The sequence below is a fragment of the Callospermophilus lateralis genome, chromosome 10 (genome assembly GCF_048772815.1).
Source record: "Callospermophilus lateralis isolate mCalLat2 chromosome 10, mCalLat2.hap1, whole genome shotgun sequence".
NCBI classification, from domain to species: Eukaryota; Metazoa; Chordata; class Mammalia; order Rodentia; family Sciuridae; genus Callospermophilus; species Callospermophilus lateralis.
This window is the reverse complement of record NC_135314.1, coordinates 117,104,705-117,128,904: the sequence shown is the minus strand read 5'-3', so window position 1 is coordinate 117,128,904 and position 24,200 is coordinate 117,104,705. Positions and strand designations below refer to the sequence as shown.

General features: G+C 36.6%; 1 protein-coding gene across 3 annotated transcripts; it reads left to right on the top strand.

The window, feature by feature from the left end:
* Nucleotides 1-1,657: 1,657 nt before the first annotated feature.
* On the top strand, nt 1,658-23,352 carry Dipk2a (divergent protein kinase domain 2A). 3 transcript variants are annotated; one of them, XM_076867797.2, is made up of 3 exons: nt 1,658-1,747; nt 17,286-17,589; nt 20,501-23,352. In XM_076867797.2, exons 2-3 carry the CDS (start codon nt 17,343-17,345, stop codon nt 20,830-20,832), a joined length of 579 nt encoding a protein of 192 aa, XP_076723912.1. In that variant the 5' UTR covers nt 1,658-1,747; nt 17,286-17,342; the 3' UTR covers nt 20,833-23,352. The 3 variants fall into 3 exon arrangements, with proteins under 3 accessions (XP_076723912.1, XP_076723911.1, XP_076723913.1); XM_076867796.2 differs by having other exon boundaries at nt 1,678-2,852; XM_076867798.2 differs by lacking the exon at nt 1,658-1,747 and adding an exon at nt 3,507-3,556.
* The last annotated feature ends 848 nt before the right edge of the window (nt 23,353-24,200 follow it).

The following is a 24,200-nucleotide window of genomic DNA, read 5'->3' as shown; positions in this document are numbered from 1 at the left end:
AGTATTATTAATCAAACAGATCTATGAAGCTAGTAGAAAGAAAACAAACATGCAGTTTAGTGATAACTTGCCTATTTTACAATTCAGCAGCAGCAGCAGAGGTCAGGTATCAAGACCAATGACACCAAACTCTTTATAGAGGAAATTCATTTGAGCTTTAGCAGGTTAATTGCATTGTATGGGGTTTGGGGATGCTTGAGGGAAGTTAAATCCCTGCCAAAAGCAACATACAGAGCTCAGTTACAGCTGCAAAACTTCTCATTTTGTACAAGGCTTTTAAAGGCCACAATTTCCAAGTTGCATATAATATTAACAGGTAAAAACCAATCTTTGTTGCACGTATTTATTAGGCTGCCTAAAGATTTTTTTTTCAAAGTATGAATTCTTACATCACAAGACAAAAACATAAATCTCACCAATATTTTTCGAGAAAGGACGACTGTTACAAACAATACAGATAATTCAGACAAATAAATTAGTTATCCCAGCATTGTCTCTGTAAAGAGTCCATCCATACATGCTAGTTACTATAATCTTCCTAATTTTTCAACCCCTAAAATTAATTAAGTAAAGACATAAGGATAGTTAATAAGCAATCAGATATTACCTAGCCATCAACTAACAATCACTTCTCATTTTAATTATTCTAGAGCTACAATTAAAAAGCATTACGATTTAATACATATTCGCAGGTACTGCTGAAGGGCCCTGTCCCCTACTCCAGTAGAGCTCCGTCGTCGTTTCGCAGTCGGTGAGCGTCGGAGCCCGCCGGATGGAGCAGCAGGCGGCTCCGCGTCCCTAAGGCTACCGCCGCGGAACTCGTCGCAGCCCGCCCGGCAGGCCCGAGCTGGGCGACCGCCCGTTCCTCCCGGACCCTTCGGACGGTGCTGGAAAATCGCTTGGCCCAGTAGCAGGAAAGGGTTTCCACCGGCCGGCTGGGGAAGCAGGCGGGGGGCCTGGGAAAGCCTGCCCCTCCTCGCTTCTCCTCGGCGGCTAGGGCGGCCCTTCCCGAGACACCAGGCCGCGTCGGTTCCCCTTCATCCTATTTTCCCTTAAATAAAGCATCTCGAGGACTTCGTTCTTCTCGTGCCCACTCAGGAAAATCTAAAATGCCTTCGTAGAAGAGACGCCAAATACGCAGTTCCCAGCCAGTCCACCCTGACTCACGCCCCGCCCCCGCCGCTGGGCGCCTGAGCTCCGGCCCGCGCTCCCCGCCTCGCCCCGCCCCCGGCGCGCGCCCCACCGTATAAGGCCGGAGAGAAGGCCGCCCCGCCCACTCAGGACTCGCCCACAGATGCTCCGCCCCCGCGCCGTCCCGAGGGAAGGGGGCTGCAGTTGGCTTCTCCAGTTCTTTTCCTTTCTTCCCCTCTCCCAAGACAGATCCTTCCTTTACTCAGTGGCAATGGGCAAGGCCCCATAAAACTCGACAATCACAAAAGACGAACTACTACTAAGTCTCCTCCAGAGCTTGCGAGTTTATCCCTCCCTCGAACGCTGGAGCTCCGCCCTTACTGAGCCTCCCCACAGCCGCCCCCACAAGCCCGCGCTTACGCTTTCCGGGCAGCGCGCGTCGCGCTCGCTCCGCCTTGTCCGCCCCGCCCCCGGCCCCCCGTCGCTCTCTCTGGAGAGTCCGCGAGTACGAGCAGGGGCGTGCGGCGTCAAGGACGCGCGGGCGCTTCATCCTTCCCACCTTCCTACACTGTTGCTACTTTTGGGTGTGAGACATCTCAGCTCCTCTTCCCCTTGCGTGAGTTCCTCCTCTCCTTTCTTCATGGACGCTCGCTTGCTCGCAGCCGGCTGACCGGCGCCGCCGCAGCTCTCCCGCCCGGAGCGGGCAGTGCGCGTGCGCGCGGCCGCGTGCGCGTGGCCGTCGGGTCCCCGCGCTCCCTCCCCCTCCCGCTCCTCTATAACTTGGCTGGCGAGGGGGAGGCGCCGCCGGAGTCGGAGGGCGGGGAGCTCGGAGGAGGGAGCTCGAGAGTTGTGGAGACTAGTGACTGGGAGAAGTCGCAGCCTGTTCGGGTCGGCTCCTTCCCGCTCCCAGTCTCCCTCTCTCACACACCTACTCCGCCTCCCGTCCCGGCCCGCGCCCTCGCGCCTTCTCCCGCTCGGGGTCCCTGCGGTCGCTCTCCGTGCCGCGGCGCGGTGGGGGCGCCCCGGGGTGCCCTCGCCCTCCCGGTCGCGGGCGGGCGGGCGGGATGTGGCGCCTGGTGCCCCCGAAGCTGGGCCGCCTGTCCCGCTCGCTAAAGCTGGCGGCGCTGGGCAGCCTGTTGGTGCTGATGGTGCTGCACTCGCCGTCGCTGCTCGCCTCCTGGCAGCGCAACGAGCTGACCGACCGGCGCTTCCTGCAGCTCAATAAGTGCCCGGCGTGCTTCGGCACGAGCTGGTGCCGCCGCTTCCTCAACGGGCAGGTGGTGTTCGAGGCGTGGGGCCGCTTGCGCCTGCTGGACTTCCTCAACGTGAAGAACGTCTACTTCGCGCAGTACGGCGAGCCCCGCGAGGGCGGCCGCCGCCGAGTGGTGCTCAAGCGCCTCGGCTCGCAGCGCGAGCTGGCGCAGCTCGACCAGAGCATCTGCAAGCGGGCCACCGGCCGGCCCCGCTGCGACCTGCTCCAGGCCATGCCGCGCACTGAGTTCGCGCGCCTCAACGGCGACGTGCGCCTGCTCACGCCCGAGGCGGTGGAGGGCTGGTCGGACCTGGTGCACTGCCCCTCGCAGCGCTTGCTCGACCGCCTGGTGCGCCGCTACGCCGAGACCAAGGACTCGGGCAGCTTCCTGCTCCGCAACCTCAAGGACTCGGAGCGCATGCAGCTGCTGCTGACCCTGGCCTTCAACCCCGAGCCGCTGGTGCTACAGGTAGGCGCGGGGCTGGGCGGGGGGCGTCCTGCCGAGGGGCGGCGGGCGTGGGAAGGGGCGGCGCCCGGTGCGGAGGGCGACCTGCTGATGGAGAGGCTGCGCCTGTCACCCGCACTCGAGAGCATCTCCGATTCGACTGCGGATCCTTCAACGCCAGAGGGAGTGCGTCTAGCACGCTCCCAAAAATGTCTCTCCAGCGAGTTCCCTTCCGCCGCCCTCCCGGCCTTTCTGCTTTCATCTGCCGGGCTATGGGTCCACCGCGCCCCGCGACTCAGCCCTGGAGCTTGCAGTTCTTCCCGCGTGGTTTTGTGCCACTCTCGCGCTGCCCTTCGCCGTCCCCTCTGGCCGGCCTAACTTCTGCCCCGGAGTCTTTGTTTTACTTCTCAGTTCATTTACCTGGCAGTCTTTCAAAAAAGCCCATTGGGGACGATGAGGTCAGAGAGTGGGACAGTGGTCCGCGACAGGGTTAATCCAGGAGTCCTGCCTTGGGCGGGAGTAGATCTGAGATGTGGGGGAAAGGGGACGCTAAGGCCACGCCGGACATTTTCATCGTGATCTGTGACCTGCCCTGTTCATCTGCTAATCAGCTTGAAAGGAGATGAAATGTTAGGCCAGCGAGAAATGGGGAAGGAGGTTCTGGCGTCTTGCCTTATTGTTCTTTGCTTCCTTCTGACTTTGTTTTGGAAGTAAATGGCCCTTTTAAGGTAGTAGGATGGAATCTTTTTACTGGTGACAGCAAAGAAAAGAAATGTTTGCCTTTGGAGTAGTGGAGTTTCTGCACACTCCTGGCTGTAATGTGTCCTTGGATGGTGATTACAGCTGTGGGGTTGTGATCCCTCTTTAGTAACTCAGGAAAAGTTACTGTGCTCCCTTTTCATGCCAGTTTTGCTGTATTTCAAGTAGAAAGGGGGAAAAGTGACTCAAAATTAATCAAGTAATTTTGGTTACTTGTATAGTATAGTTCGATGCCCTTTCTGCTCTGCCAAGAATGTCACTAATGGCTGGAGGATTTGTAAACAGTGTCCTTTTTTTTTTTTTTTAATCTAAAATGCACTACTAGGAATGTGCAGTATTCATTTAAATTGTTTTCTTTTCTCAAATTCTCCACTATTCATCTTAGCTAAAATTAACCAGTTTTGTTCACTCAGTTTGACCAAATAATCATAATGGATGTTTTCCCTCAAATTAAGTGTAGTCAATTTTAAGCTTAATCAATTTTAAGGTGTCATGGGGCATATGTAATATTTTTAAAGTTCAGATTGCATATCTAATGGTGCTGTGTCTTTGAACAGTGAATGATGTATAAGGCTAGATAAACTTTCTTGAAGAAACTTACTTCAGGCTGTAGTTCATAAAATAGCCAGTCTTCCTAAGGTTGAGCCCATATTTATGACATATATTGACACTTGAATTTTATTTTTATTTAAATATTTTTTCAATTTAAGAAATACAAATCTGTTTTATCACTGCAAGGTTATTCCATTGAAAAGCTTTAGCAGTATAGTTTGCTGAAGTAGATAGTCTGTCAAAATCTCTGGGACCCCACAGTTTAGTAAAGAACTATCTTAGTAATACATTTCCTGCATTTAAAATACTGGCTGCCTATTGAAAGATTTCTGTCAGGTAGTTCTGAGTATTGATGTATTAGGAACAAGTAATATTAGGACTAATATTTTAAAACCTATCAAGTTCTTTATAACCATAAACTTAATCATTATATCCGAGTTTGAGAAACTCTAGTATGTGATCTACACTGTTAAATCTGCTTTATCCAGGAAGCTTTTATATTTTGTTGGAAGTTCTTTTGGAATTTTCAGTTTGCTTTACACTTGACGATTATGTGTTATTTACATCTTTTGCAATGAACAGCATTCTCAAAAATCACAATTTTTTTCTTATTGAAAACTTCGTAACACAATTGCTCTGAGTGAATAGTTTGTAGTATGTGAGAAAATATGTGTCAACTTTGTAGACTGTTACATTTGTAAATTGCATTTTTAATTTAGACATTCCAGTTTTCAGGAATGGTACTAATACCGCAGAGCCAATTGCATACCATGGAATACATATTTTGGAGTCTTTACCAATCAATCATATTGACATGTTAATTTTTTTTTAACCTGTTAAAGAAAAATAAGACTTTTTAAAATAAGAGACCTTCATTGAGCTGTTCTTTCCTTAAAATCCCTTAATCTTTGGTAAAAGTCAGTTCAGATGTATAAGCAATATAATTGAGAATTGATGATAGTATAAAATACTAAAATGAAAAGAATCTCAAAATTGTTCTGAAGTACAAAATTTTATACTGTAAGCCAAACCATGAGGTTAATTAACTTTTTGTTAACTAGGAAAACACAATACATTTTTTAGTATATATAAGTTTCTATAAAACTATAGCTTATGGTATGTTAGGATATTAATTCTGATAGGAAAAATCACTCAAATTTGGCTCTCTACTTAAATACATTTTCTTCTTCATGTACTTTTAAATAAAGGGTACCAGTGTGTATTTTACAGCTTAAAGAAGAATTCACTTTTTTTTTTTTTTTCCAGGAGAGGGAGCTACTTAATGAATTTTTGGACAGTTTGTGACAAACTAGATTTTTCTTGTATTCTATTGTCCAAAAATTATCTGGTTTGGAAATTAATTCTGAACTAACTTCTCAAATTGTTCTTATTGAAATTGTTTATAATAAATATGCTTCCAAGCCTACATTTGAAAATCTCTTGACATGATACTAAAGAAAGAATCTAAGCGTACGTACTAACTTAGCCCATTCTCCTCTTCTGATTTTAAGAAACGATAAAAAATTAAAGTTTCTATTGTGCCTGGAAGGAGCTGTGAAAGGTATTATCTGTGTGATTTTGTGCAAAGCTGTATAGATTTGTAATATAAATTTCCCAGTGTGAAGGAAGTGGTATGGATGTATACTTTTTTCTTATTGTTGGATGGTTTTAATAGTTTATAGCAGCTTATAGACTTATTCTCTTAGGAATGTTTTTCTGACATAGAATTGCCTTCGGAAAAAAAATTTATAAACTTCAAGCAACAAGATAATGCTAGTAGTACCTTAATCTTCTATTCTGATATCTTCTTTTTGTCTTCACATTTTTTTCCACTTCACCAAGAGGTATATTTTAATGCCAAGTATGCTACAGTCCTACAGCAGAAGAGGAGCATTGTTGATTTTTGTATTGTATAATAGCAGTCTTGGAATATTAAAAAATTGAGGTGTCATGGTAATTGGCAAGATGACAAGTTATTTTGTTGGTAAATTTTCTGTTAGTATTTCTACTTAACCTATTCTTGAATTTACAGAGGACTGTGGGGCTAGGGAGGATTTTATGCTGTTTGGATTTCTTGAAGCCCAGACAGTATCTCTGACTTTGACCTGGTTACTGGAGATGGGTTTGTTTCTAGACAATGAAGAAAGCTGTTGGGGAGGAGCTGTAAATTTGTTTTACTTCGTATTTGTCGAACTTCATTTGCCTTAAACTTTTTGAATCATAGTTTTATCAGGACTTAAATTTTATAGTATGTAACTATCATTGCTTAAGATATTGTTTTTAAGCTCTCATTTCTTATTAATGGAAAAATATCTGCAAGGTATTTATATAGGGCCTGATACATTGTAAGCACTCTTTGATAGTAAATAAGATAAAAGTAGTAACTTTACTCATCTAGTGCATTTGAAGAGCTATTTTGAAGCTTACTTGGGGTACGGATTATCTTAAAAAATAGTGGAAATTCTAACTGTAAACCATACCTGTAGTTATAATGATTTTGCCTGTTCCTACCTTAAGGAATGAATTTTTATACAGTACTTTGAATGGTGTTTTTATCTTAAAAATAATATTTAGAGTGACATATACTTTGAAGTGCACTGCTGAAAACACAGTTTTTAAAATAACAAGGAAAAGATTATTGCTACTTAGCTAATTGTGTTGATTAAGTTGCTAAACTTTTTTGGTGGAACTCACTTTCCTCCCTGTAAATTGAGGCCATTTGGGTAGTTAGGTCCCTTCCCTTTCAGACTCAACATACTGGAGCTCTCAAATTCTTGATTTGAAAAATTATAAATATTTTTGTTTTTTCCTGTTTTAGCTGTTTGTGGAGTTCAGCTTTAACTGATGGATCCAATTAACCTTTTCTTAAAGCGGGTTGTAGACTTGTGTACAAGGTCTTTGCTCAGATGTGAGTTAGAGGCTAGGATAGATAACTTTATTGCAAGTCTCTCTGCTACCCCTAGATTTTTATATGTATGAAGTCAGATTAAGACAAAAAAACAGAGATTTCCATTAAGGGAAAAAACTAGAGTTAAATGTGTGTTATGGGGCACTAGTTTGTTGGAAGGATGTTCCCTACTCTTGTCTTAAGAGTTTTTCAAGCAGCAACTTAGGGAGACACCTACTTTTCTTCCACTGGCTGCTGCTGTGGTAACTGAACTGTATTCCCAAATTTTGGCTTCCAAGCACGTTAGAAGTAGTTCTGAGTAGACTACTTTTTATCTAATAAGTTCATAAGATTTTGAACTTCTGTTTTTCCATTTAAGGTTTTATGATACTTTTGACTTAAATATCCTTCATAAAAAGAACTAAAATAATACAACAATTCTATGTACTTTAGGTCCTAAAAAGGAGGAAGACGTCTTTATTTTAGAAAGACCCTAGAAAGAGACAGTTGCCCTTAAGATCAGTGTAACATAATCATTTGACACCTTGGTCTAGTGTCTGGATTTTTCCAAATCTTTTAACCATTATTAATTTTGTCCTTTCTATGTTTTTGTCTCATCTTTGATTGTTCTTTATATTTCTGCTGCATGAGCTAGTACATATTCTTTATACATGTAGCTGTGGAATAGTAAGCTTTTTGTGTGTGTGGATTCTGCTTTTTGGACATGGGTGGTCAGTTTCCCAGGAGATTGTCATACTGATTTTTATTCTTTGTTTTTCTGGCTTGTAGGCTGTAGCCCACTTTCTTTGTTACTGTCATTGCTGCTAACTATTCACAAAATGCTGACTTTTTCTTTCTTTCTACTCATTACTTATATATTAAATTATTAGTGACCTTATATTATAAAACCTTTATTTCTTTTTATATGAACAGTGAACTTTAATAAAGAGTTAAAAATGTCTGAAGACTGAAAATTGCTAGTGTATGATGAGGATGGTATTCATCTTATTTATAAAACCTAGAAAGCTGTCAACTATATTTCAAAATATTTTATCCAATCAATAGATTATTGATAAGAAGTTATCTGTGAAATACCTGGAACTTTAAGGACTTACAGTCACAACTGAATTTTGTTTGTTCATTTGTCAAATAGTCTTATTACAAGGCATTTGGACTGAAAGGATGGAAAGCCAGCCCTAGACAAAAATTAGCTTACTGTGTAGTGGATAGTGTGTGCATGAGGTATAACACATTGCAATCAATATGGCATAATAAGCCTTGAAATACAGGTGTATATGCACACTGCCAGATAACTGGGCATATCTTAATAGGAATGGGTATGAGAGAAAGTTTCAGGGAGTAATTAAGTTCTAAGGATAAATGAAATTTTGCCAGTGTGGAGGTGGAGGGGGGGGTGGCAGGAGTGTTGGGGACAGTACTGAAATAGCATCCCATTCACATTCTTATTACCACAGAGTGTTGAATGGCATAAAGCAAATCACTTTAATTATAAAGCTTTTTTTTTTACAGTATATTCTTTGCAAGTCAGCTGTTTCATTTTCAGACATCCATAGTAGTAGAAAAATTCTTTAGTGCATTATTTTGACATCTGTCTCAAAAATGCATAAATTTTACTTTTCTCATAGAGGATATTTAAATGTCACTTGCCTTACATACACACACACACACACATATATATATATGTATGTGTATATACACATACATATATATATGTGTATATACATATACACATACATATACATATAGCTATTTCTTCAGGCTATAGTGTATTGGAAAGTAATTCTAAAGGGGGTTAGGGATTTGTCCTGTATAAAAGTAAAGTGAATAGAGTGAGTAGTGTAGAAAATGGTTCAGATAAGGATTCAGAAACATAAAGCAAACAGTTTTTCTCTCTGTAAATCATTATAGTAGTTTAATAATTCTATTTATTAGTTTGGTTAATGTCATACTAAAAAATAGAGGTAATTCCTAGATTCTTAGATTCAGAATCTTAAAAGATTTATTATCTGAGGTAGGTATGATGCTTTAGGATCATCATGTTTTTCCCTGCTAAAGCCCTTTTGGAGTTTTATAGCTTTGAAGAGATCTGACAAGAATTGTCTGCATTGCTCAGTAGTGCCCCAAACTGATCTATACACCCTTGGGATACAATAAGGATGACAGGCCAGGGTGCAAGTTTGAATAGCTTTGGCTTTCTGAAGCATTAGTGTGGGCAGCAAAAAACAAGATAATTTCAAATTTTATATACTGTAAAGAGAACAAGGAAGCTCTCTGATAAGAAACTTGGATTGGGAATGGAGTAGTACTTTAAATAGGATGGTCAGGAAGAGTGACATTTTAACTGAGGTATGAATGATGAGGAAAAGCCAATGATGCAAAGTTCTGAGGGCTAAGCTATTTTGAGGCAAGAGGTATCAAACATGGGTGTAGGGAATTTAGTAGAAAATGAGATAGAGGTATACAAGGGTTAGATCCTATGTAGCCTGTGACCACACTTGGTGAGCTAAAATTTTATTTCAGAGCAGTGGGAAATCATAGATGTGATTTTAATAGGGTCTAATTTGTGGAGAATGTGTTATAAGGGGCAAGAAAAGAACCAGGAAAGGTAGCTCTTAGCTTGTGAGAGGGAGCTTGGTAGTTTGGAGCGAGGTAGTTGCAGTAGAGGTTATGAAAAGCAGTCAAACCTGATATAGTTCAGAGAAGTAGATTCTAAGACTTGCTGTTGGGTTAAGATACAAGGGAAAGGGAAAAATAAAGGGTTACCTTGGTTTTTTGGTCTGAGCAGCTACTGTGTTCCCTATTGTGATGAGAAAGCTCAGAGAAGAAATGGTTTGGGGAAACCCAGAGTTTTGTTTCAACTATCTTAAATTTGAGGCAACAAGAATAATAATCTAAAATCAGGCACCAGATATTTAATGGAAGAAGATGCTGTGCCATTAGTAGATATTTTACCATCCTTCCCTGGAGGGTTGTTAATTCATTTAGTGTTTTAAAGGAACCAGGGAAGTTAGTACTTTTCTACTTATCAGACTGTTTAAATAAATCAGATCTTGACTAAGGAAAGTAAGGTAGCATTCTTTATTTATTTAAATTTTTTGGTACCAGGGATGAAACCCAGGGGTGCTTAACAACCAAGCCACATCCCCACCGCTTTTTATATTTTATTAGAGACAGGATCTCACTGAGTTGTTTAGGACTTTGCTCAATTGCTGAAGCTAACTTTGAATTTGAGATCCTCTTTGCCTCATACCCCAGAGTTGCTGGGATTATAGGTGTGAGCCACCATGCAAGGTAGCATTCTTAGGTTATTGGGACCAAAAGAAAAGTATGTCTTTCTATTTCTTTGAAATTCTGTTTTTATTGGAAACAAATGTTTGAGTATGGTGCTTGTAGTTATATACAAGTTAGAAATGTGAATCACAGTTGTTGGTGTGAGAGTATGTAAGAGAAGGTCAGTTGAGATTAGTAAATGTTCGCATATTTAAAATTTACAATCAAGTCTTTTGGGTGGGTCATTTAATAATTTATTCTAAAAAACAATTTATTTCTATTAAACTTAGATAGTTTTTTGTTGCTGTTGTCGTTGCTAGTATGTTTTGACTTTGCTTTCCAATTTTAGATACAGCTATTGGACATGAGTTTTAGTGAATAACATAATTTTGCTATTTTCAAGGCATTGGTTAATATTCTTGGAATTTGAGGTGGGTAGAAAATGGTATTAAATCATTTCATGATAAATGGGACATATCCTAGGACTTAAAAATCTTGAGATTGTTATTTTTCTACAGTATTTTCTGTGGATTTTGGCCAATATGTGGCAAATTAGGAAGCTAAGGTCTTAGAGAAATTTCAGAAAAATTAGGTAACCATTAAATCATCCCAGTAATTTTACTGTATTCTCCTTCCAGACAGTTCACAAAACTGTGAACACATTTGTCTGTCACCAGCAAGCACAGTTGACTAATCTGTATGAACAGCTGTTATAACATGCATCACCACAATGGGATATCATTCAAATGTGGGCTTTTAAAAATAATTTAAGATTTTAAATCAAACATTTAAATATTTCCTATATTATTGATGACATTTACTTTCTAAAAGTATTTTCAAGTTTGCATTTCATATTATTTTGTGCAAAAATGCCAGTTATGTAGATAATGTGATAGCCAGATTTTGGATTGTGTGTTTGGATTATTAATAGGCTTTATTTTTTTTGAAGTTATTTATGCTAGGAATTCCTTCCTTTAAAATAAATAAAGCTCAGTAAAGTGGTAGTGCATTCTTGTTCGGTATGCACTTATTTGATCTTTGTAGGTGAACTACAAAGTTATGTTTCTTTTAATGAAATGTCTTGAGGTAATGAATGATTATAAAATATTGTATATTTCTTATATGAAAATAATTTTTCTTTTAAAGTTAGCATATGAACAATACTTTCGGTCAGATAGGAGAAGGAAAAGACAATAGAATGCAAGCACTCTTAAGGTTGACCTTAATTTAATATGTGAGTCTCTTGTCATACATGTCTAAAACTAAATAAGTAAATCCCAAAGATACTCTTTTATCTATCATTACTCAAACATTCTTGTCTTCTTTTTTCCTGACCATGTTATGACATTTAAAATAAAATGGCCTTATTAACTTGGAAGGACATTGGCTATTGATCAAAGGTTATATTGTGATTATTTTAAAACCTTGTTTTTTTGCCGCAGTCTCTGGTTTGTTTGTTTGTTTTTGGAAGAATGCTATATACCACAGGATCCTGGTTAACTCCAGTATGTGAAGTAATCTGGAACGTTGAAGTTTGCCATATATTTGTGTTTTCCTAAGTCCCACCATGCTCTGCTCCTTACCTCTCTCACCAGACTCTTTTACCTCAGTCCATTTCCTTCATTCATTTCACTGCAGCTTCATTGGCCTTTTATTCATTATCAAGAAGACAATTTCTCACTTTAACATATGCCAGGAATGTTCTGACTGCTCCATTCCCAGTTTCTCTGATATTATCCTCTTCATTTAGGCTCAGCCTGAGATCTTATAATCTTACTTTATCTTTACAGCATAATGTTTGCTTGTGGGACTCTGCCTTGTAGTATATATGCACTGTTGCCTTTCTAAAATTTGAAAAATTCTCAAAATTTCCAAATTGGAAAATTTGGAGAGTTGTATTAACCTATCATTTGAATTCATTTTGACTCTTGCAGAAAGAATTATAACTGACTTGGTATTGCTTCTTTAGGCAAATTAACACTGTGCTAATAAGATTTAGTTAGATTTACAGTTCAGGTACCTTCCCAGCTCTAGATTTCACATCTCATTACATTTAGATCTCATTTTATTGATTATTAAAATATAACAATTTGGTTTTCATTTAGGTAGTAATAGGTTATTTTGTCATTTTAAATTTGCTTTATAGTTCTTATGGGTAAGAAATTGAAAGCAACTTAAAGTGTTTATGTGTGTGCATTTTACCAAGTTTAATCCTTGTATTCTTGATCTCTATACATTGGATACTTTGTATATTTTTAGATATTGGTGTAATTTTTGTAGATCCCATTATAAATAAGAAGGTACTAGAGGGCAGTGAAAATGTGTCTCTAATTTAGTGGTTCCTTTTTATGTTTGGAAGGTGTTTGTTTTTGTAGATGCCTTTTTTTTGGAGGGGGTGGTACCAGGAATTGAACTCAGGGGCACTGGTCCACTGAGCCACATCCCCAGCCCTATTTTGTATTTTATTTAGAGACAGGGTCTCACTGAGTTGTTAGCACCTCACCATTGCTAGGGCTGGCTTTGAACCTGTAGTCCTGCTGTCTCAGCCTACCAAGCCTCTGGGATTACAGGAATGCACTACCACACCCAGCTGCAGATGTCTTTTAATAGTTGTTGGAAAATAAGCATATCTCTTGAAGGTTTGGATTTAGTAAGCAGTTTTTATAAAGTAATATTAATTTACAAAATATATGTCATGTCTTTTTTCCTTAGATTGCCTAATGAATATGGTGGTACAGTTATTCTAATTTTACAGAGGAAGAATCCAAAGCTCAAAAAAGTTACTATTTTGCTACAGTAATAGCTAATAAGATAGAGGTTGAAGTGGACATCAGTAATTAATATAATCTCAAGTCTATTATTCTATTTATGTACTCTATTGCCCTTTAAATATAGACATTTTATTAAATATTATATAAAGTATAAATATTCAAATTTTTTAATATTGATTTTATATAAACTTTGTCACCCCACTTCTAGTTTTTCATAAAGTGGAAGATGACCTTGGTGATTTTGTTTACTTGTTCCCAAAACCCGCATATAATTGCATACAGTATTGCTCTTGATAATATCTACATTTTGTGATACTTAAGAAGTGGCTTGAGCCGAACATGGTGGCACATACCTGTAATGCTAATAGCTGGGAGGCTGAGATAGGAGGATGGCAAATTCAGAGCCAGCCTTAGCAACGGTGAGGTGCTAAGCAACTCAATGAGACCTTGTTTCTAAATAAAATTCAAAATAGGGCTGGGGATGTGGCTCAGTGGTTAAGTGCCCCTGGAGTCAATCCCTATCATCCCTTACCCTCACCACCCCAAAAAAAGTGGCTTCAGATTTTGCTACCAACAAATAAATAAAAGATACCTAGACATGGTAATTTATACACATTTGAAATATTTATTTAAATCTTGGCTAAGATTAACCATGTTTGGCCTAATACTTCAAATTTCTTTCTTTCTTTCTTTCTTTCTTTCTTTCTTTCTTTCTTTCTTTTTTTTTTTTTTTTTCCTCCTTCAGTGCTGGGAATTGAACTCGGGGCCTGGAACATTTTAGGCAAGTGCTCTACCACTGAGCTCTATATTCCCTGTTCAAGTTTCTATTTTGAATTTTTACATTTGTAGTAGTAGTCTATAGAAGTCTTCTTTGTGTTATCATCAACTTACTTTAAAAAATACTAATAAAAGTGAATATAAGTTTGATAAGGAATTCATGTTTACCAGTAGATTGGGCATTATTATTTATTAACTCATGAGCCAGAGTTAAAGGTTAGAAACATAAGTCATCTGTGTCTATTGTTATTTTGATCCGCATACTTAATCTGTTTTCTGTTGACAGAGAATAAAAGATTCAGGCTTGCTCCTTTTGATTATATATTATTTTCTGCTTTCTCATTGTGAAAAATGGTAAATTTCTTCTAAGAGAGTAAAGTGGCATATAACAATATTTCAAGTTCATGAAAAACATGGATGTACTATTTTTTCTGCTTAACAATTTTCAAATACAAATGAAGGATACAAATATCCTTCAGTATTTTTTGAAGGATATGAAATAAGTGTATTTGAGTATTTCTAAGAAAAGGAAAATAAAACCTTATGTTTTATATAGGTTAACCAGATATCAGCTTTCTTGCTAACAGTTTATATAAAGTGTTACAGCTTTTTAACTTTTGAAAATTAAAAATATTTTAATAATTTCAAAAAAGTAAACATAATTTTATACCTGTTTTGTACCTTTGTATAGTTTTAACCAATATCTAATTTTAAAAACTTTCCACATTATACTTCATGAAATATATTCAAGCTTGATTATAAACCTTGAAAAATTAAGTGAAGTACCTCTAATTCAATTAGAATTGGTATATTCTAAGTTTTGGCTGCTCGCTTCAGTGGACATATTTGTGTATATTTTTTCTTTTCTTTTTTAATATTTTTTTAGTTGTTGAGGGATCTTTATATAATTATATACAGTCTTGAGAATGGAATCCAGTGCCTAGCATATGCTAGGCAAGCAGTCTACTACTGAGTTACAACCCCAATCCTGGATTTTTTTTTAGTTGTAAATAATTCATTAAGATAGTCACATCATTTCAGATTATATCAAATTATGATTGTTTAGGCAATTAAAAAGTCTGGTTTTTAGATTTGGTTTTAAATAAGAAAATGTGTACCTAGTCTGTACTAAGCAACTTATCCTACCTAGCTACTGTGTTTTATGGCCTATGGGGGTTTGGTCACCAGAAATACTTGTTTTTTATATTGCTTGATATATTTAACAAATCTAGGTTTAGAGTTTTTCCTCTCAAACTTTACTTGACCATGATAATTTGATTCTAAGCCAGGATTGATTGCTTAATATGCAACTAACAAATATTTTGGCTTCCTTTTTTTTTTTTTTTTTTAACTACAATGTGTCCGACAGAATTCTGTTTTCATGAAGGATATCTGACTATTTTGATTATGCAATGAAAAATTCTTGTCATGTGAGCAAATGATATGAATTCATTTATTAAAGTCATTTCAAAAGTTCAGGTTGCAGACTATATGAAAGAATTGTAGTGCTTTTTATAAAATGAGAAATAAAAGACTTCAGTTAGAATTGTCAAAATCACTATATGAGTATAAAGTTGCTCAATGTGACATTTGTTCGTATATTCTACGCTGTTCTGTGAGGGACTTGGGTAATGAAGTGTGGATTTGACTGTCGTTTGCCAGTTGGAAAGACTCCAAAAACAAGGAGGCATTTGTACATGTGCACATGTTGGCAGAGTTCCCTTTTCTCCTGTTGTCAAAGACCATTTTACTTTACTTGCACAAAGATATGTTTATATCTGTTCTACAGTATAGCATGTGAATAATATATCAATAGTGTATGGAAGAGTCTTTGTTTTACTTTTTGCATGACAAAATTATTTTGTTTCAGATATTTACATATTTTTAGTGTTTTTCCTTTTTTTTTTTTTTTTTGTCAGGGGCTTTATACATGAGTACCTCTGGATAATAGTTAAATCATTTATCATTGTCTAACCAAAATGTCAAGGTCAATGAGATATTTTAAATTGGGAGAAAAAGTTGAAAACAATGTGTGGTTACCAGTTTATCACTTTGGACGTGAGCAATCTGTCACTTTTCTCAATACCCAAAGGAAATTTGAAAATGGGAAATTATGGGTAAAAATTAGTTGTAAAAAATATTCTTTCTGTTTTATAATTGATAAAAATTTTAATGTAAGGATATTATTATGTCTTGACAAAATCTCAGGGTAAAATTAATATTGCATCTTAAGAGACACAAAAAGAGCCTCTAACTCTTTAAGTATATATAGATTGTTCAATTTTTAGCAATGGAAGTAACCACATTTATATTCTTTCCGCAGTGTTTTGTTATGAGGTTATATGTATAATACTGTCTTCACAGTTCACCTTCACTCCCTATAGTGGCTATGTAAACATCTCATAATTTTTCTTTTCCAACCTAAAGAAAAGTTGGAGGCAGAGGAAATGGCTCTAAAACACCTCAGATCTTGTGATCTTATCTAAGAAGTTGTCTAAGATAACACTTCCCATATTTCTTTTCCCCTCCAATGCTCATTTTGTAGTTGGTGCTTAGCAGTAGAAAGTATTTTACATATAAACTACATTTTACTTGAGTTGAAAATGACTTGTTTATGATTATGGCAGATTTTTCTTTTGGTTTAAAACAATATCCATTGGAAAAATCTTAATAAACTTAGGAAAATAAATAATTTTGAAGCTGGGCCAAGGTGAACAGAAAATGCTGTGGCTGGGGAAAGGAAAACAAGACTAGCCAAAGATGCTTGGAGTGGAGGTAGAATTGATAGGGATCAGTTTGTCCCTTCCTCACCTTGGGATGTAGTTAAGTTAAAAGTCCAAGAGTCTTTCCCTAAATTCTACCCCTCTTTCTGGATTACTTAAGACCCCTGTTAAATGCTCTATAGGGCCAGAACCAGGTACCCTAATTAATTGGTAGGTTTTCTGTCTGGTCTTCCAAAATAAGAGCCTATAGCTCAAGAAACTAATTCTTTAGTTTACTCTTTTTATCAGCATAGCCTAGTACATTGTGACTGGTAAATAATGGTTGGTAATAGATTTGCAACTACTGTCCACTCACTAGAATGATTGGTTGATTTCACTTTCCTGAGTCAAGAAGATGACAGGAAAGTGTAAATACCTTAGATTTGGCGATAAAGACAGTGTCTTGTCTTTGATCTATAAGTTTGGTTTAGAGATTTTAGATAAGCACATCTTGTCAAATCTTATTTTAACTTAAAATAGAAAGTTCATCATTTACATTTTTTCAGGTCCATTGCAATGGTATGAGGTAGAAAAAAAATAAATTTATCTAATGAGCTGTTGACAATAACAAGAAAAATCAGTGATTTCTAGTAGTAATTTCTACTAAGAGGATGTCATCCTTAGAATCTCTTATAATGGTAAGCTAATTCTTTTGTAGAGTTTTCCATCTGATGAAGGTTGGCCATTTGCAAAATATCTTGGGGCTTGTGGAAGAATGGTGGCTGTCAATTATGTTGGAGAAGAACTTTGGAGTTACTTCAATGCACCATGGGAGAAACGAGTTGACCTTGCCTGGCAGTTAATGGAAATAGCTGAGCAGCTTACAAACAATGACTTTGAATTTGCACTCTACCTCCTGGATGTCAGCTTTGACAATTTTGCAGTTGGTCCTCGAGATGGGAAGGTAATCATTGTGGATGCTGAAAATGTTTTGGTTGCTGACAAAAGATTAATTAGACAAAGTAAGTATGTAACTTTTAGATTTGTTTTGTTTATAATTTTTCTGTTGAAACAATGTTTTTATTTATATGAAGCAAGCCTTAAATTTCCTCCTTAGATGGCAACCTTGCATCTTTCTTTACTTTACATAACCAATGTCAGCAAACAAATATTAATTTATTTGTTATATTCTTAGTCACAGTTTCCCCATATTTGGTAAATATCTTTAAAGTTTAATATCTATACAAATATTCTTTGTGTGTGTGTGTATGTCTTTTGTGTACAGTGTGCTATCTTCTAAGGTTTAGGAGTCTAATGCAGAATTAAGTTTATTTTGTCAAAATCTACCAGAGAGACTGTCCTACTTTCATGGAGGCCTCATTTTTCTGTGGGGGTCTCTTAAAACAATGGTTTATGTTCTGTTGTTCTTAACCATTTGTGTGATTCCTAATACTGCAACTCTGACTTTAATTTGACATTCTGATTATTACATTTTACCCAGAACTTTGCTCTCCATTTTATTTGTGAGCTCTCTCTACATGATAGGTTGGCATAATATCTGACCTATTTTGAAAATTAAATGCCATAGGAATTTTAAAGTGTTAAAGTCTATATTTTAGAGCCAATTCAGTTAGGAAAAGGAATCAAAGGGTTTCTGGTCCATGGTAAGGATCTTATATTTTAATCCCATATGCTCCCCTGATATATAAGGGATATATGGACCTTCAGATTAATGGAAGTTGCAAATTTATGGCATCTGAAAAATGCAGCTAATACAATAATATTATATTTGGTTACACTAACTTTTTGCATGATTTAGCACAGTACTGTTAAGCACTTGCTTGTTTTAATTGCTTTGATTGTGTGCTCACTAAGCTGCTTTCTTTTTATTTCTTAACTTGCTATGAAAATCCTCCTACAGGGAGTGAATGTCCTGTTGGAATGTTGTTGTAGCATCTTACACCAGGCTCTTTTTTAAAAATTTTTTAATGTATAACTAACTTATTTTTAATGTGTTTGAAGAGTTGTACAGTTTGCCTGAACTTTTGAAATTTTTATTCCAATGTTTGTAAAAATAATTTTTTTGTATTTCATTGTATGCAGACATTTCTGGATTAATGGTTTCTGTTTTATACCAGCTAATTGCTGACCTTGGATGAATCCAATCATATAACATCTATATTTTTTTAATTTTATATAGTGAACATTTTTCTAGTGCTCTTTAAACTCTGGTCAACTCTTCTCAAATGTCTCATAGTTGGACCTTCTATATAGGGTCCTTTTACAGAAGGCCCCTATCTAGTTATTTATCCTCTTCAATCTACTTTCTAATAAATGATCTTTTTTTTTTTTTTTTATTCACAGGAAAATTGAAGTTTTGCTGGGGCAACTCCCTCAGTGTCTTTCCATTTATCATATAAAGTTAGTTAAAAAAAATTCATCTCTTTTTTAATCAATAGTTCTAAAAGAATTTATATTACCTTCACTTCCCACTCCAATTAATATCCAATTTATTTTACCTCCACATAAACAAGTTTGTTTGAGAGCCCTTTCTGCTACTTTTTGCTTTTCAGTTGCTTTTTTTTTTTTAATTTTGCTGATTTACCTATTTCTACTTCTGTTTCTGTTCATTTCCTTAACTGATTAGAATCTGACTTAGATATCTTCTTTGCCATTAGCAACTACCTAATAGTAAGTTGAGAAAGTGACTTTTGATTAGTAACAACTTCTTGAAATCCTTTCTTCTTTGCTGTCTTCTAGAATACCAACTTTTGAAAAACAAATCAGAACTTATCTCTCCATTTTTGTAAATGATCTAATAGCTTCTTATTGTGCTTCAAGTAAAATCCAGATTCCTCACCAGGGCATGATCTGTGTGAGTTGGTCCTGTCATGCTTCATTTTTAACATCACTCTTTCTTTTACCTTTGATTCTTCAGGAATTATGGCCTTTTGTTTTCTCAAATGAATCTTTTTACTTCTGGGATTTCCCAAATGGTTTCATCTGCCTAAATTTCTTTTCTTTTCCACATAAAGCTTGTGACTTGTCCTTTAAACCTTGGCTCCATCTAGTACATGGATGCAAACAATATGGGTATTATACCCCTGACCTCATACAGTTCCAGTCTAGTTCTAGTTACATGTGTCACAAGCCCTCCTGAATACCTTATAGCTACTTTGTTTTCTTTCTATTATAGAGAATTGACACTTTATTATCACCTACCTTCTGATCCGGTTAAAACCTTAAACTTAACACATACTCGCACCTGTTAATTACCTGTCAAATATTTTTCCAAACTGGGCCTTCTTTAGTTGCTGTCATCATCTTAGTGTCTCTGATCTTTAGCAAGAACTATCTTTCTATAAAACAAGTCATGGTCATGATTGCTCAAGTTACAGTATCTTTCTCCAGCCTCATCTCTTTGTTTTTCCTTTCCAGATACCTGTCTCACACTATATCCACTATAAACTTCTCATAGTTTCCTTGACCAACTGGACCAATCCCTTTAGTATGTGCCTTTGCATATACAGTACCCTGGGCCTAGAATGCTGTTTTCCCTTGTTTCTTTTCAGACTTGTTATCTTTTAAGACCTAAAATAAGATGTTCTCCATGCAGGCAGAAATGCTACATCCTCTCCAGTCCTGTAGCATTTTGTCATACTTTGATTCTTTCTATGTATGATGGAAAAATCACTGCACTAAACCTGTGAGTGGTAGGAACCTTGTCTGGTTCTCTGTTGACACTGAAGAACTCCCGATAAATATTGATGTGAATTAATATGTGATTTAAGTATTTAAAATCATAATATACTTCTCCGCCTAATAGTGTAAAGTACATATTTGTATGTTAAATAGTGAAATGTCCTATTTTTGGAAGCAATGAGAACTCTATTTTAAAATGTATTTTTCTCTTTGTTTTTCCATCTTTCACAGATAAACCTGAAAACTGGGATGTATGGTATGAAAGCAAATTTGATGACTGTGATAAGGAGGCTTGCTTATCATTTTCAAAAGAAATTCTTTGTGCCCGTGTTACTGTGGACCACAATTATTATGCTGTTTGTCAAAATCTCCTATCCAGACATGCCACCTGGCGTGGCACTTCTGGAGGACTCCTCCATGACCCACCAAGTGAAATTGCCAAAGATGGCCGCCTCGAGGCCTTACTGGATGAGTGTGCCAACCCAAAGAAGCGCTATGGCAGATTCCAGGCAGCAAAAGAACTGCGGGAATATCTAGCACAATTAAGTAACAATGTGAGGTAGTCTATGGTGAACTTTTTTTTTTTTTCTTTCTTCATTTAAACAGCACTGGCAAAACAACTACCAAAAACTATCTGGAAAAATTAAATTTGGAAGTATTACATTCAGAGGATGATAAACTTGCACTGATAGATCTTACATTAACATCCATCAAAATAAGACATTACTTCAAAATTCACATGATGCTTCTGCAAATAAGTATGTCCCTATACTTTGGAAACTTGAGGTATCATTGACTGCTTTGTCCCCCTCCCCCCCTGCCTGAGTGGAATTAATGAATATTGTTAAGCTATTGGAAATGAGTCTGATAGTTATGTTGGCTGTGTATCAAAGGATACTTGGTAACTATAGTTTGCATTACTATCATGATTTTGTGAATCTCTTGCATTTTACTTTGAATGTCAAGTTAGATTGGCCTGTTTTATAGGCCCCTTTTCCTTCTGGTGTATAGGTTGTTTTTTTTTTTTTCTGCCATTTTTATGGGTTTTTAAATTAAAATTTACACATTCAGGTTACTGTAGATGTTCATTTAAATTTTAATTAGTGTTCATTCAGTGCTATGCGGTACATATTTACTGTTAGGGCAGGATTCCCAGGTTTACTGTGTTTTTTCAGAAAGCTGAATATTTTATTATGTAAATAATTTTCCCCTCACCTGTGGTCTTACCATTGCATGATATCATTTCAGGTTTTTAAAAGTTACATCCCTCTATGCCGATAATTATAATGTACACTGAACATGAAGTGTAGCATATGTTGCAAAATGTCACACTAAATGGCTTTAACAAGTGTATACTATATACTAGCAATCTACACTTTGATGGTAATTTTGGTTCAGAAATAAATAAACCAGTATTTTAAAAAATTCAGCTAGCCCAAGATAGTAATTCATATGCCAAAGAAATTTTAGACTTAGTCCTATGTTTAGAATTTAAAATAGAATTCACCTTCTTACCTTTCTTATCCAATATCTTAGCTATCATTAAAATCAAATCTCCCTGTTTACTCTCTAATGTTGGCAATTAAACTCCTGCTTTCAAGAGTATGTAACTTAAAGATATTCATTGGTAGTTTTGCAGAATTAACATTTGAGTGTAATCAGGTATTAGAATCTTTTATTTATTTATGGACCAGTAATTTTTATCATGAAGCTAGTCAGCCCACTGGGGGCTTCCTCCAGTTGCTAAACATCAAAACTCAGTCTGTGGATAAAAACTAACAAATGTGTGAATTTTGTAGTCTATTTAAAAACAAATCTATAAGTTGACTATCACTAACATAGGTAATATTTTTCTGTTTGAAGCTATTTTGTTTACAGCAAAATTTGGTGTAGTATGCAGTAGTTAGTTCTAGACTGACTTTATCTAAGTTAAAAAGTAATTAATTATGCACAACCAAAGCCAAGTTTTGCTTTTTCATTAATTGAGCAACTATTTATTGAACATCAAATCTGTGCCAGGCACATTAGTAGCTGCTATACACCTTCTGAACATAAACATGGTTAAGTAACTTCATCAAGTATTTTAATGTAGGTATTTCTTACATTGTAAAAGCATTAATTAGTATGATGCTTTCCCATTATTTGATTATTGTGATAGAAATTCTACTTGCACTACCTAAAATAGATTGCTACACACACACACACACACACACACACACACACGCACACACACTCGCACACACACGTACAGGCAGATGAAATCAATATTTAATTCCATTTTAAAAACTGAAAGAAAAAGGGCAAGAGATCTTCATTTTGAAATAGATTGCATTATGTTAATTTTTATACATCGGTACATTGCATAGCTCTCAATGAAATGTCTTAAGTGCTGAAGATATTACTAAGTTGACTTTTTACAACTTTGGAAAGTGTTTGTGGGAATAAGAAAATCTTTTTCCAACATTCATCTCTTACTCACCATTACAAATAAAATTCACAATTCCAAAACAGAACATCTTTTATATTTGATAAGTATTCATTACAAATCTTAGAATGCCAGTTGCAGGGGAGTTGTCTGTGATTTAGCAAACGTTTCTCTTACATTTTGGAGGAGTGAGTGTGGTTGCAGTTGCAGAGTAGTGAGAGAACACTGCCAGCAGTGATTGCTTTTGAGGTAGTTTCTTACAACTACCATTCCCCTTCATGAGATTATGTGAAATTTCTTTTTATCTTTGGAAAAGATTGAGGAGAAGATAGTAAAAGAATTAGGAATTTTAAATTACAGGGAAAAATATGTATGTGAAAAGCAATAAATATTTTGTTCACTTTGCTATCAAGATGTTCACTATCAGATATTTATTATACAGCAGCAATTTATATTTTTAATCATTGCCCATTAATAGACGCAGTAAAATATTTTTGAATCAGACATTTGGGGTTTGTATGTGCATTAAAATTGTCTTTTGTACTGTAAGTTACTGTTTAATTTGAATATTTTATCAGAACTGTCTCCCTGTGCCTTTATAATATAAAGTTGTTTCTACAACTTTTAATGATCTTAATAAAGAATACTTTAAGAATCATACTTTTTCAGACTCTCTGTTCAGATTCAAATTTTTCTTGAGGTTGTTCCTTTTTTGCTCTTGCATGCCTTTTTTTAAAAATAATTTTTTGAAAATCTGGCTGGGTATGAGCCAAATTTAAGGGGTATATGTGGAGTGTATGTGTTTGTGTGTGCTTAATTTTTCTGTAATAGTGATTTTTTAACTTTTATTAAAATGGAATTTAAGAAAAACTTTTGTGGAAATTTTCAGATGTGTAAAAGAAAACAATGAACAATAAGAATCTGTTATTTCACTAATTTCAACGATTATCAACACGAAAACAAACTAATTTCATCTCTACCCCCAACTTTCTTGCCCTAGCTTACTTTGAAGCAGATGTGAGATATTTTAGTGACCTATTTCGTTTCACTCATATGTATATGGTAAACATTTTCTCCTCCAACAAAACTGTAATAATGTTTTACACCAAAAAATTTATAGTCATACCTCAGTATCACCAAAGCAGGAAATCTCTCAAATACCACTGCTCCGGATCCAACGGGAGGGATTCTGACCACTGGCTATATAGAGAGAGCAATTTTATGATCAATAAGGATAATAACTGAAAGGAATTGAAACTTAGAGTGATACTAAAAGCAGCAACCAAAACAATAATCAACTTGATCTCCTTTGAAAATTGTTAAATTGGAGGGAAAAATTATCCTGCCTTACAAGATAATGAAATGACAAGGACAAAATTTTATAGGATATTTATATAATTAACATATTTGTACAATTAATGTATTCAGAAGGAGCTTTAGAATATCTTCAGTTTGCAATTCCTGAAGCACTGACAAATCTAAGCAGCGATCCTCATGGCTGCTGAA

Bases quoted from the DNA above. Each gene is read 5' to 3' on its own strand.
- Dipk2a (XM_076867796.2), top strand. From the start codon at position 2,196: ATGTGGCGCCTGGTGCCCCCGAAGCTGGGCCGCCTGTCCCGCTCGCTA. The intron at 2,853-17,285 runs GTAGGCGCGGGG...ATTCTTTTGTAG, and splicing joins CCGAGCCGCTGGTGCTACAG to AGTTTTCCATCTGATGAAGG. The intron at 17,590-20,500 runs GTAAGTATGTAA...CATCTTTCACAG, and splicing joins CAAAAGATTAATTAGACAAA to ATAAACCTGAAAACTGGGAT.